Source organism: Colletotrichum scovillei (genome assembly GCF_011075155.1).
Source record: "Colletotrichum scovillei strain TJNH1 chromosome Unknown Contig00002, whole genome shotgun sequence".
NCBI classification, from domain to species: Eukaryota; Fungi; Ascomycota; class Sordariomycetes; order Glomerellales; family Glomerellaceae; genus Colletotrichum; species Colletotrichum scovillei.
This window is the reverse complement of record NW_023336260.1, coordinates 2,111,239-2,124,076: the sequence shown is the minus strand read 5'-3', so window position 1 is coordinate 2,124,076 and position 12,838 is coordinate 2,111,239. Positions and strand designations below refer to the sequence as shown.

The following is a 12,838-nucleotide window of genomic DNA, read 5'->3' as shown; positions in this document are numbered from 1 at the left end:
TCAACTATCATTTTCCATTTCCGTTTCAATGCTTCTTCCAAGTACGAATTCAATTAAGGTCTACACTCAAAGTCGTTTGATGCATGTAAATCTGCATCATGCCAGAAATGACAACTTGAAGCAGGTCAAATGCTTTCCCGAGAGCTCTAGTCTTATCATACAATATCCACAGTATATCTCATCTCAGATATTCTATCGCCATCCTTTTATCAACCTCTTTGTTCTCCGACATAATGTGAACAACACTCAAAATAGTGCCAAAGGATTTGTAGCATTAGGCGGCATCGCCGTTGCAACATCCCAGTGCTCAACAATGCAGCTTCCTTGGAACCTGAAAATATCCACCACCGCAGTCAGCGGCAAGCCTGGAATCTCCAATTTTGTATGAACCCATCCAGTGTTGTTGCTAAATGAGTGTCGCAAGATTGTGAAGTTGGCAGCGTCGAAGATTGGGCCAACATAATCGATGGCGTTTTGACGTCCGCTGAGAGCATTGGGGTTGTGCTGGGTGTAGTTTACGGACATATTGTCTAAAATTGCCCCCTTTGCATCTTTTTGGACAAAGAATCTCTGGATGAACGTCTCGAAAATCTGCTGCTGGCGCCAACTGGGTGTCGCTTGGCTCGCTGACGTGGAGCAGCTGAGAGCTTCGGGGTTCTCATGACGAGGGAATGTAGGAGAAGTACTCAGAGAAGCCACCGTTCCTGCAAGAAGGATAAGGTTCTTCAAGATCATGGTTGAAAGTAGGCTGCTTAACCTGAGCAATGGTGGAAAATGGAAGTTACTGTGCTAGTTGCAAGCTAGCAAAGTAGAGGTGAACAATTGTAATGTTTCCCACGTGCAATTTATGGAACTCAACTTTCTGTGTTTGTTACGCTGGAATTCACTATTGATATCAGGTTTTGCTTCGAATCCTTTGGAAACCATGCTTTTTCCTTTGCCAATCACGTCGAATTAATTGAAGCTATAATTCTAATCCTCCGCCTCCGTTCGATTACTGAATCGAATTCCAGGCGTTGTGGTTTTGGCCAAAGTCCCTATTTCCCATGCTTGATAATCAAGCCAGTGTTCAAGAAGTGCAACTGTCCGGCCGAATATCGCGGACGAAGTTTAGTAATCGCATTTGTTCCAACGGTAGAACTCAACCCCGTTCCATAGCTTTCTAAGCCGAATGGAAATTCTCTATATATTACGGTGCTCACAAGTTTATTATTACAGGCACTCACACTGCTACCTCAACTGAGAATATTTGGTCGCTTTTGATTTACGCTTGGTCTTTTTACCTGGAAAGAGCTGTAAGCACAGACACACTTCAACACGATCCTCATGTCTTCATATTTGGTGACCGGAGCTTCGAGGGGGCTTGGAGTAGGTCTATTGCATTCGAAATTTCCATATGAAATGCTGATTTGACCTAGTTTGAATTTCTTCGGCAGTTGTCCGCCGATGCAAACAATATCGTCATTGGGGTCGTCCGAAATGCCGAGGCTACTAAGCAGAAGGTGGACGCCGAGCTGCAGCGGAAGAACATCCACGTCCTACAAGCTGACCTTGACGACTTCGATGCGATAAAGGTAAGCACCTAGCATGAAATTGAGCTTTTCTCACTAAGACCCAATCTCAGACAGCCGTGAATGCTGCATCGGAAATCACTGGTGGAAGTATCGACTATGTCATTGCAAACGCGGCCTTCATCTCAACCTGGTCATCTTATGACGGCATCAGCGTTCTGTGAGTTTGTTAGATCTCACAGAATCTCGGAGAAAGGATGGTCGACACATCCATACCAAGGGGCTGACAGTATAAATAAAAGGGGAGAGAAACCGAAGCGGCTAGAACAGGACTTAGTCGACTCGTTCCGTACGAACGTCGTCGGCAATGTTCATCTCTTCAATCTCGCACTTCCACTCGTCCTGAGAGGTCATGCGAAGAAAGTAGTCACAGTCTCATCCGGTATGGCTGATTTGGACTTCATATCCAAATCCGGCATCGAGGTCGGAGCCCCTTACTCGATCAGCAAAGCAGCTCTGAATACAGCTGTGGCCAAATTCAGTGCGGAACATTCCCATCAAGGCATTCTTTTCTTCAGCATTTCGCCCGGAGTGATCGACACGGGGCTGTACGACAACGGTAAGAACTACTATCTGTCCTCGTTCTAATTTCGTCCAAGTTCTAACATCTTGCCAGCTACAGAGGAAGAAAAGGAGAAGGGAATGGCCATGCTTGGCAAGATGGCAAAGTACGCACCACATTTCGCCGGCCCGACTACCGCAGAGTCTTCGGTGAAGGATATGCTGTCAGTCATATACAAAGCCAGCATTGAGACTGGGTTTGGAGGGTCGTTCGTATCCCACCACGGAAATAAAGAATGGATTTGAGGAAGACATTAGGCAACCGTACCTCGGCGAGGCCGATCAGACGGATATCTGCGGGTTATCGTATTGAATCGGTATGTTATCACTTTGCAGTCGCCTCTCAGAAACGACGTGGAAGACTGCTTTGCCCGACTACTCCTTGGCGCCCTCTCACTAACTGTCGAGTTCGGTGAGCAATTCGAAGAATGACTCAAACTTGCGGGATTTGACAAACATCAAACGGTCATGTTCTCTTCTGAAATAAACTTAGGATACCTCATGTGGTACCATTGCGTGTGTATGTCTCATATGACCGTTCTTCGTTGCTCAAGTGCGACAGATGGTCACGGCACAGCCTCACGAGGCAACTTTTGAACTCAGCAAATGGCTCAAGAATGGGCCACTCGGGTATCTGCATTGAGGCCAATGTCAATGAGTTATTGGAAACAATTCTAGGCTCGTCCCTGAGGTCAGCAGAAACGTAGATTTTGAGCCTCACTCTCGTCGTACTGGCAGCTTGGCTTCATCGGTCTGATTCACAATTGGTGTGACGCAAGTTGATGAACAGGGCCAGATCAATCTTGATATAAATTCAAGTTTATCTTCTCAAGCACTCAAGCCATACTCTGAGTCTCTTTCAGTTTCTTCAACTAACAAATATACGTCACTAGAAAGAACGTGTCGATGGCGACATCTGCAAGCGACAATCGCGACTTGAACAAACAAGTCTCCACATCAACTGAACTCGAGCAATGGACTACAGCCAGCAACGGATTTTCCGAGACCCCATCACCTCGCGCTCCGCTTAGCCCGCGAAGGCCGGGCCTATCTCAGCAACGATTCCAGGATGAAGATGTTTCCGAGGCCCAACAAGACAGCCAGACACGCAGATCCGTCCTTTTCCTATGGATTTGGGAGATTCTATCCCTCGTCCTTGCCCCATGTCTCTTGGTCGTGACCATCACGGTTATCCTCGGCCAAGATGATCATCCCCTTAGAGACTGGCCCTTGGATCGGATCATAACCCTGAATTCTCTTGTCAATTTGCTCTCCACCATATTTCGGGGGATTTTAGTATCTATTGCAACCGAGCTCATCGCACAGGCGAAGTGGATGTGGTTCTGGTGCGACAAATCTTCCCAACGCCGGATGGGAAACCTACAGCATTTCGATGACGGTACTCGTGGCGTCTGGGGGGCGCTGAAGTTGATGAGAATTGTCACTTGGCGCAGCCCATCGATTCTCGTCGCTGTAGTTGTCCTCGTATCGTCCTTTGCTATTGGACCCTTCGTTCAGCAATCTATCGGGCACGTCGACAAGAACGAAACTCTTGGCCTTGGCACCGGAATGATTCCGGTGACGCGACATGTTGACGGCCTGAACATCAGAACACTTATCGGCGACAACGAAGGCATGGCTTTGAGATCAGACATCAAGGGTGCAATTCAGACTCTCGCCTTGAGCCGCAACGGTTCTGATTCGGTTATTGTGCCGACCTGTCCAACAGGAAACTGCACTTTCATCGGTCTTGGCTCAAACACGTCCGTCAAAACTGGGTTAAGCATTACTCATGCTTCCACCGGCATTTGCAATATCTGCACTGATATTAGAGAAATGATCGATCATCGGGGCTTGATCGAGAATCTTCAGGCCATTAATCACAGCTTGGCAAACGGAATTTCAATCATCAACACGGACAGAGAAGGAGGGATGAGAGTTATATCAGGCGATCTATCGTGGACCAATGGTACCATACCGCCAGAGGCGCTCGAACGGGCTTCGATCTCATTTGCGAATGTCACTGTCTTGACAAGCACGGCCCTTGACGGCAACATCAATGTAAACAAACCCAAACACGCCATAGCCGTCACTTGCTCGCTTTACCCTTGTATTCGGACATACTCGGCCATCATCAGTCGAGGAGTGCTATTCGAGACTCCCATTACGAAGACGACCCCGATGAGTTACGATATTCGTGATAAGAAGTCTCCAGGGCCCAAACAAGCTTGGGATCTGTCTGCAGTACAGCTGCCTTGCCTCATCAAAGGGAAGGTATATACAGAAGGAAACCTTTCACAAGGCGCGGACCTCTCCATGGTACGACACGTAAACGCCGGGAATACTTCTGATATTGGCTCTGTATTTCAGGCTCCCGAAGAGTGTATCTACCGCATTGACAACAATTTCAAGCTTCTGATGTCACAGTATTTCTCAGAGGAATTCTTCAATGGCACTTGCAGTTGGGACTCCACACAGCCCAACTCGATCAACTGTGGGAGTGCCATCTGGCTTTCAAGGCTCTGGTCCCACGGAGAATCAACACCTGCCAGCCTAAAGCAACTCTTCACGGACTTTGCGACTGCCTTGACCAACCAAATGAGATTGGGTATGGGAAGAAAAGACAACACCACATCGGTAGTCAACGGCGAATCACTTCAACTCGTCACTTTTATAGCCGTCAAACCATGTTGGCTCATCTTCCCTGCGATACTACTCATTCTTGAAATCATGGCCCTTTCATGGATGATAAGTCTAACAGTTGTCTACCGAGATGAATTGGCTGTATGGAAGGGCAGTATACTACCACTTCTGTTCTATAGAGATTTCTTTTGGGGAAATGCCGATCGGGACAGCGCCTCGAAGAGGCTCTTGACAACAGAGGAGATGGAGGAGCAGGCGGATCAGATCAGGGCCAACTTCTCTCGGAATATTTGGAAGAATTGAGATCCTCGACATTCATTCCTATGTTTCTTCGACGCGAACTCAAAGTAAGCGAGCAATCCGTCACGATGACGAGCAACATGGAGCATGGGGCGTTCGGATTTTGATCTTCTGGCCATAAGTTCAATTACCCAAGCGTAGAACAATACAATTTGAATGTTTATGCATGTATGCTAAGTCAATATCTATGAGTTAATGGCACCAATGATATTGAGTTGATTTCAGTCACCTCCTATGGAGATGTGCGGGAAAGCTTTCAGCAGATAGCGGTTACACCGTACTTTCGTACATCTGATGATGTTATGACCTAGATAACCCAAGACAATTTTGATAAATTCGAACTTTATCAGAGACATCTCAATACGGACATCTCGAAGATCAGGTACATGTCTCATTTTTGTCGAAGGCGCACGCGAACTGGCATGCCTTCTTTGGGATGCCCGATACCGTCTCCCGCCACATACAGCCTTTGCCCCCTGACCATATCTTTTTGGGCTTTAGGTCCTCTGTGCAACATAAAATAGTTAGCATACTACGACGACGAGGGAATTATTGTGGCTAGTATATGGCCAAACTTACTGGAGAGCATCCCACTCATCCCAGGCCTCTTCAACATCGTACTTCCTCATGATCAAGGCTGCGACCAGCTTGATCTCAACCAGAGCAATCTCTTGACCAATGCAATCCCGAGGACCTCGGGCAAATGCCCTCCAAGCATCCTTAACGGGGTGAAGTGGGTCTTCGGCAGGAACAAGCCAGCGGCCCGGGATGAACTTATCAACGTGCGGCCACAAGGACGGGTCATGCTGCATACCCGGGCCGCCATCCCACACAAGGAACCCTTCGGTGGGATACTGCAGACCAGTAGTAGCATCACTGAGATAGAATCCCGGCTCCCCTCCTCTCATGGTAGAGGCAAGTTGGTACAGACGGAGAGTCTCCTTGATCACAGCATGTGTATACCGAAGGGAGCCAAGGAGCTGAGGTGACTTACTCAGAATATCAGCAGCTTGGTCAGGGTCCAGGCCCAGAACCTCGTCGTGTTCGGCGCGGACCTTTGCCATACAGCCTGGGTTGTCCTGGAGAACCTTGAACATAAAGCACAGTGCACTGGCGGTCGTCTCATGGCCTGCAACGAGAAAGGTCTTCAGATTACCCAAAATGGTGTCCATCATGACCGGGTCGGTAGTTGGGTCAATCGGGCGTCCACCTGCCTCTTCTGCTAAGTGAATCAAAGCGAGATTGAGCACTGTTTTCTTCTTTGATGGTTTGAGACCGGTTTCTAGAGATCGGACAATATTTGGTTGAAGCTGGTGTTGGACAATGAGATTGTTACGATCCACGGCTTTGTTCTGCCACGGGAACAAGTAGCCAAAACTGAAGGCCTGTCTTATGCCCATGAGTCTCAGCTGGTCAGCAAGTGCCACCCTCAGAGGTCCAGCAGTCGTATTTGTCTGCTCGTGGAGACGCTCGTCCCTGGTAAGTTTCCATCAGTCCTGACGATCCTCAAACGAGAGGAGTAGCTCACTTACAAGACTGCACGGACAATGATGTCGAAAGTGAGAGCCGTCGTCATGTTGCGGAGCTGGAACATGCGACCCCACGACCCGTTAGGACCGGCCTTTTGTTGCAAGTTATCCGCAAAGTCTTTGATCTCTTCGATGAGATCAGGAACCATGGAGGACACATTTCTCGAGCTGAAGCCAGGATTGAACCAGCCTCGCCATTTCTTCCACTCATCGCCTTGAAGGGTAGCGATGTCTAAGCCCTTGGTTAACGGGTTCATGAAGTCGAGGGAGATTTGATGCTTGTCAAGATTCTTTGTCTGAGTGAACTGCGCCGCAACGGTGTTTTTATACGCAGCCACGATGGGTGCCTTTAACACAGGCCAGAGATCCAGATAAATGACTGGAGGGCAGTGGTCCATTTCCGGAAAGTATTTCTGATAGTTGTTGATGATCCATGGGTGGAAGTTGCCAATGTTGATGTCTCCTGGGAACTCTTTGCGAAACTCAAACATGATGGGAAGATGGCCCATGATCCAAGAGTGAGGGAGCATTGGCTATATGCGACAGTCAGCTTGATTGATTGGATCCGTAAATGCGGTGCACGTACAATCCCCAACGCCTTTACTTTTTTGAACTTTCTCCTGATTGTATAAGTCTTCCAGCCAACTTTCATAAGCCCAGTCGCTAGTAAAATGAGGGCAAGCTTGAAGAGGAGCGGCAAGAGTGCCGCCGGCGACAATATCGTCGTGAACCCCATCTTTGATTTGAGTTGAAATGAACAAAGTGCTTCGTTGTTGTCTACTAAGTGGGCAGTTTAGTTCATTTGACAATGATCAGTAAAAGGCTATCCCCCTCCCTGTGCAGAGCCTGAGCGTGGAGTATATATGTGCCTCCTTTCTTAGTACTTACCGAGCACCTCCTGCCTCACGGGGCGTCCCAAAAGGGCAACATGTTTACATGCCAATTTGGATCACGCCGTAAATCCAGGCGTTTGGAGATTGGTTCGTTCGATGGAGGTATCGAGTCAGGTTCTCCCTGTGCCGTTCTTTAGAGTTTGTGCCCATGCTTCGAAGCCGCCAATTGTGGGGGGTATAGTTGGAGATCAATAGCCAATGCTTGTCGAATACCTTCTTTGACATTCCGAATCAGATATCGAACAAACGGCATCTTCTGCTTCAAATTATAATGTATGCAAGGCCACGGAAATACGCTAGGCCAGGTGGGCTAGGTTCTATACTTTCCGGCGCTAACTGATATGTTGGCTTACCTCATCTTCCGCAACATGAACTGTCGGTATGATACGATGTTTCGTTTATTGATAAAGCTTCTGCAATCATGAACCTTATAGTCTGCGGCAGTCTAGTTGCCGCGCTTGAAGCTTCGGACTTCTTTCGACGAGTTTTTAAAATGGTATACTGCATCATGTCCCAAATTCTTAGAATTGATCAACCTAATGACTCAATGCTGGACGTTGCAACTTTGAACCATGAATAGGGCCATCATTATAATTACATCTATCGTTCAACATACTGTCCATAGAATAAGGGCAAATTTATCTATCGCTGTGCGAAAGCGGATGTCTCCAAAACCAGCGTTTTCAGCCCATCGTGTTTGCCAGAACAGCGGCTTGCTTTATGCCCATTGACTTTCTGATACCTACTAGTTGCTCGACTGCCCAAGATCGTACATTGGGTACATTCAGTTCTTCTTGAGAGACGATGTGCAGCGGCCAGATCATTGAAGGTGCTCCTAGGGTTATTGTTAGCTTCGTTGTCTATAGTGCAGGGGTTTTCGATGGCATGTTGGTACTGACGGGGGGTACCAGATAGACTAGGTGTAGATATACATATATCGGTAGAGAGACTTTGGATAACCGAGATGCTGTGGAACCGCATCATCTCTTTGAGTCCGTCGTTCTGGAAGCTCTGTTTGTCGACATGGTTGAGAATAATACGGTTTGTCACTATTGTCAACGACCGCCAGTTGTTCCAGACTTGTGCTCCCCAAACACTGTTATACACATGTTCTCTCCCGTTGAAGTTGTCTTCCTTCCCGGATGCATCTGCTTCAATCTCGTGGAACTCCCGATCAGATTGGGAGGATTTTGATGCCCATGCGTTGAGATCACTGTCAATGTCAACCGCTATGCGGCAGATCGCGTCGGCGTCTGTTATTTGTTGTGTGCTCATGGCTGCAGAAAGGTTGACGAGTCTAAAGCCTAGAACTGCTAAGGACCCCGGACGTAGACTGTTGTACTGCGTTCCTTGACGGCTGGCTTCGAATTGCATGGTTATCTCCACAAGGGCAGGGGGTACGGGAACACCTCGATGCATACAGGCTTGGAGCTGCGAGGAACCGGCTTAGTAGGGTCCGTTCAACGACTTAACGTTAGGACTTACAATTTGCTGTCTGAATTGTATGTAGAGCTGTATTCCAAGCTCTCTAGTGAATTGGCTCTTGCCGCGAAGGTGCAATAGGGCTGTTGCGCCCTCGATATGTGCCGTCCACGCATGGCTATCATTCCAACTTTCAAACATTATCGTCTGCTCAAGTTAGTTGTGGCTATTGAATGGGAAGGGATTTCAATCATACAACAAATAGCCCAAGGAGAAGTATCGCCATGAGAGTTGTATCTGCCGTGGCTTGAGCAGGGTCATACAGAGCCACATTAGTAGCTTTCAGTGCTTGTCCATACCGCTCCTTGGCCCGCTGCACTATTTCGGGGGCATTAGAGATATTTGAGATAGCAGCCATGCCGACTGCTTGGATGCTATGTCGGATCAAGTTGTCGGGAGAATCTTCGTGATATGTCTTGGCAAGCCATGATTGGTACGAGTCACAGAACGGTGGTCCAGTGGTGGTGTAGTGTGTGAAGAAAAAGGTGGCCGCCCTATCTTCAATGTTGAGGCACAGCGCGTAGTTGATTGGCAGATTCCTCGGCTTTGACAAGCTGCCAGCTTCACTTCCCAACTTCTTCCTGATTCGTTGGCGCTCGTCCCGAAAGACAAGGTCTGTCAAGTTCCGATAGCCTGGACAAGGCTTCTGTCCTTTCTCGCACTTGAGACATCCCGGTTTGCGTTGATCGCACTTTTTCCAAAGCATGTTAGAAGTAGAACTTACAAGCACAAGGAGGAGGTCATCGGGTTTCAAAAGCACGTACCTTGACTTTGCGTTGACGGCATCGCTGGCAACCTTTACTCAGCGCGCCATAGTAAACCATGCTGCGGTGAAGGACTTCGGCCCAACAAGACAACTCCGGTGTCCGGCTCCCGGGTCTAAGGTAAGGTAAGATGAGAGGGCTTCTAGGCATGCAAACACCCTTGTGTCAGCATCGTTAACAACCAACGAAAAGAGTGTTCCAGCCGAGGGGTTTGACTGAACTAAATGTCAGAAATCCCGTCTGTGGCCACTGTCAGGCTAGATTTTCAAGGGGGATCGGACACGGACACGGGATTCTGAAGGATTCAAGACGGCTTACAAGCCACCAAAAGGTCATCGACCGGCAGCGGGTCGGCGGGGACAGCATCAGCTTCGCAGTCGTCGCCCTGATCGGGATTAGTGTGAGATCTTTGGGGTTGTTGATTGGCTCTGTTAGACTTGGTTATCCCTCTTTGGAAAGATGTTGGTGGGCCGTTCTCGGTGGCCTTTCGCCAATCATGGCAGACTTTGGTGCTCGTTCGCCAAACGCCCTCCTCAGATGTTGAGTTCAGCTTGAGCGCATGTGAGTTATAAAGATCAGGCTGGCCACATCAAATTTCCGCTGTTTACTTTGTGGAAAACACTGTCATATTAGGTGGAAGCATACACAAGCGCCTTATTCTATTTCTTTATAATTAATACCAGCTTTGGAGAATTTGCCACTAAAATTTAGAGACAATGGCCGACGTCGCAACTGTCCCAGCTCCCGCCCCGGTTGAGAAAACCTTCCGTGCCTACACAAAGGAGCAAGGCGCTACTTACGCCAAAGGCAGGCTGGGCTACGACCAAAGAATCTACAACTACATTTACGACCACCACGTCTCAACAGGCGGCCAAACAGACTCCCTTCTCGACATCGGCTGCGGCCCCGGCACCGTCGCCCGTGAGCTCAGCCCGCGCTTTACACGGACCATCGCCCTGGACCCGAGCGTGGGCATGATCGACGCTGCCCGAGCCCTGGGCGGGGCCACGTCGGCGCCGGAGCCGATCCGCTTCGAGGTCTCCACCGCGGAGGAGCTCGGGTCCAATCTGTCCCCGCCCGTCGCCGACGCCAGCGTCGACCTCATCACGGCCGCTACCGCGGCGCACTGGTTCGACATGCCCGGCTTCTGGGCTGCCGCCGCCCGCGTGCTCAAGCCGGGCGGTTCTGTCGCCATCTGGACGAGCAGCTCAAAGTACATTCACCCATCCATGCCCAACGCCACGAGCATGCAGCAGATCCTACAAGATTTCCGTGACGAGTATATCCAGCCGTATATGACGCCGGGTAACCTCATAGCGGAGAAGATGTACGAGACGCTACCGATGCCGTGGGACCTCGAAACGCCGGTGGCGGAATTCGAAGAGAGCGCCTTCCTGCGCAAAGACTGGAATAAGGACGGCACAGTCGGACCGGACGGGGAGTTCTTCTTGGGTCAGAAGCAGTTGAGTTTAGGTCACGTCGAGAGGCTCCTAGAGACGGTCAGCCCGGTGACGCGGTGGCGTGAGGCGCACCCCGATGATGTCGGAACGGATCGTGATGTAGTCAAGATGGCCGTTGGGAAGCTCGCGAGTTTGCTCCACGAGGCAGGGATGGAGCCAGGGAAAGAAATCATCACCACTGGCGTTACAGGGGCTCTAATTATGGTCAAAAAGAAGGAATAAAGCGGGCGTGAGGAGGCGCGTAGAGGGTCCAGTCTCATCCAAGTCCGAGGTTCTGGGCCCGTCTGCGGGGAATATGAATTATTGGTCAAATCGCGATGCGGCAAGCAGGCCATTCATCGTTTGCGCAGTTTACCCAAACCCCTGGATCGGTGGAGCAAACGGGCTTGTTATCTCGAATGGGGGGCGAAACGTTTGGGTGGCATTTGGTGATGCTAAGTGTTTGCTTTATTGTTTGTTTGCCGAATGATAGACAGCCGGCTCTTTGTTAAGTCAAACCCCCCACTTCCCGGCACCCCCCTGTTTCTGGCACCCACAAAAACGCGAAAATCCACCACAACGCAATGCCCACCCCCAACCTCCTTTTATCACAACATTTTCAATTCGAGTCCAAATGGGCTCATTTTTTGCACATACCTTCTTCTATATCTAATGCCTCAATGCTTCGTCAGGCTCTCGAGGACATCTCAAACGGCAAGAGTCAAAAGAGAGCCTCATTGGAGTATGGGATACCACGATCAACCCTCCAACTACGTCTCCAAGGTGGTCAGACTAGGAAAGTGGCTTTTGCTGACTGGCAGAGGCTGTCTCCTGACCAGGAGAGTAAGCTGGCACAATGGGTTCGCATTCAGGCTTCGCTGGGCTCGCACCAACGCACCAACAGGTGAAGGAATTCGCAGAGCGAGTTCTGGCTGCTGCTGGGGATACCAAACCATTAGGAAAAGGCTGGATCTATGCCTTCGTGAGAAGGAACCCTATCATTAAGGTTCAGAGAAGTCGTTCCATCGATTCTAGACGCGTTAATGGGGCATCTACTGAGGTCATTAGGAACTGGTTTAAGTTCCTTGCTATCCCTGAGATCAAGGACATCAAACCAGCCAACAGATATAATATGGATGAGACTGGCATCCTCGAGGGTCAGGAGCTAATGGGTTAGTGCTGGGCATGGCTGAGACGACGTCTGTTCGCAAGAAACAACCTGGGTCGAGGGCATGGGTCTCTATCATTGAGTGTATCTCAGCCTTGGGTAGGGCACTTCGTCCTCTTATCATTTTCAAGGGAAGACGGTCCAACAACAGTGGTTTCCATTACATCTGGTTCCATACGATGGGTGGGAGTTTACAGCAACAGATAATGGCTGGACTACAGACTTAACTGCCATTGAATGGTTAGAGAAGGTGTTTATCCCACAGACTATGCCCGAGGCTGAGGGCGAGGCTCGACTGTTGATTGTGGATGGGCATGGGAGTCATACGACGACAGACTTCATGGAATTGCTATATTAACAATATCCATTTACTGTTCTTACCACCACACTCCTCTCATGTCCTCCAGCCACTTGACCAGTCTGTCTTCAGCCCTGTTAAGTCAGCCTATCGGAAGGAGCTCGGTTACTTGTCTCAATGGAACGACTCT

The 12,838-nt window shown here is 49.4% G+C and overlaps 5 protein-coding genes across 5 annotated transcripts; 3 read left to right on the top strand and 2 right to left on the bottom strand.

The window, feature by feature from the left end:
* Window positions 1-79: 79 nt before the first annotated feature.
* Window positions 80-2,378, top strand: HER10_EVM0008769 (short-chain dehydrogenase; the record flags this gene model as incomplete). The annotated part of the gene is made up of 5 exons (XM_035478278.1): window positions 80-124; window positions 1,419-1,574; window positions 1,625-1,731; window positions 1,814-2,130; window positions 2,188-2,378. 5 exons carry the CDS (start codon window positions 80-82, stop codon window positions 2,376-2,378), a joined length of 816 nt encoding a protein of 271 aa, XP_035337475.1.
* Window positions 2,379-3,038: 660 nt separating this feature from the next.
* HER10_EVM0000321 (short-chain dehydrogenase) lies at window positions 3,039-5,078 on the top strand (the record flags this gene model as incomplete). Its single annotated transcript, XM_035470108.1, has 1 exon — window positions 3,039-5,078. The coding sequence occupies one exon, from the start codon at window positions 3,039-3,041 to the stop codon at window positions 5,076-5,078; it is 2,040 nt and encodes a 679-aa protein (XP_035336795.1).
* A 388-nt stretch (window positions 5,079-5,466) lies between these two features.
* Window positions 5,467-7,340, bottom strand: HER10_EVM0003526 (VerA protein; the record flags this gene model as incomplete). The annotated part of the gene is made up of 4 exons (XM_035473200.1): window positions 5,467-5,581; window positions 5,655-6,551; window positions 6,608-7,137; window positions 7,191-7,340. 4 exons carry the CDS (start codon window positions 7,338-7,340, stop codon window positions 5,467-5,469), a joined length of 1,692 nt encoding a protein of 563 aa, XP_035337064.1.
* Window positions 7,341-8,180: 840 nt separating this feature from the next.
* HER10_EVM0012748 (uncharacterized protein) lies at window positions 8,181-9,945 on the bottom strand (the record flags this gene model as incomplete). The annotated part of the gene is made up of 5 exons (XM_035482134.1): window positions 9,744-9,945; window positions 9,176-9,670; window positions 8,983-9,126; window positions 8,397-8,928; window positions 8,181-8,332 (listed from the first exon to the last, which is right to left on the bottom strand). Exons 1-5 carry the CDS (start codon window positions 9,891-9,893, stop codon window positions 8,181-8,183), a joined length of 1,473 nt encoding a protein of 490 aa, XP_035337815.1. The 5' UTR covers window positions 9,894-9,945.
* Window positions 9,946-10,380: 435 nt separating this feature from the next.
* On the top strand, window positions 10,381-11,739 carry HER10_EVM0005277 (methyltransferase domain-containing protein). The gene has a single exon (XM_035474899.1). It carries the CDS (start codon window positions 10,460-10,462, stop codon window positions 11,423-11,425), a length of 966 nt encoding a protein of 321 aa, XP_035337199.1. The 5' UTR covers window positions 10,381-10,459; the 3' UTR covers window positions 11,426-11,739.
* The last annotated feature ends 1,099 nt before the right edge of the window (window positions 11,740-12,838 follow it).

Excerpts from the sequence above, each read along its gene's own strand:
- HER10_EVM0005277 (XM_035474899.1), top strand. The coding sequence starts at position 10,460 with ATGGCCGACGTCGCAACTGTCCCAGCTCCCGCCCCGGTTGAGAAAACC.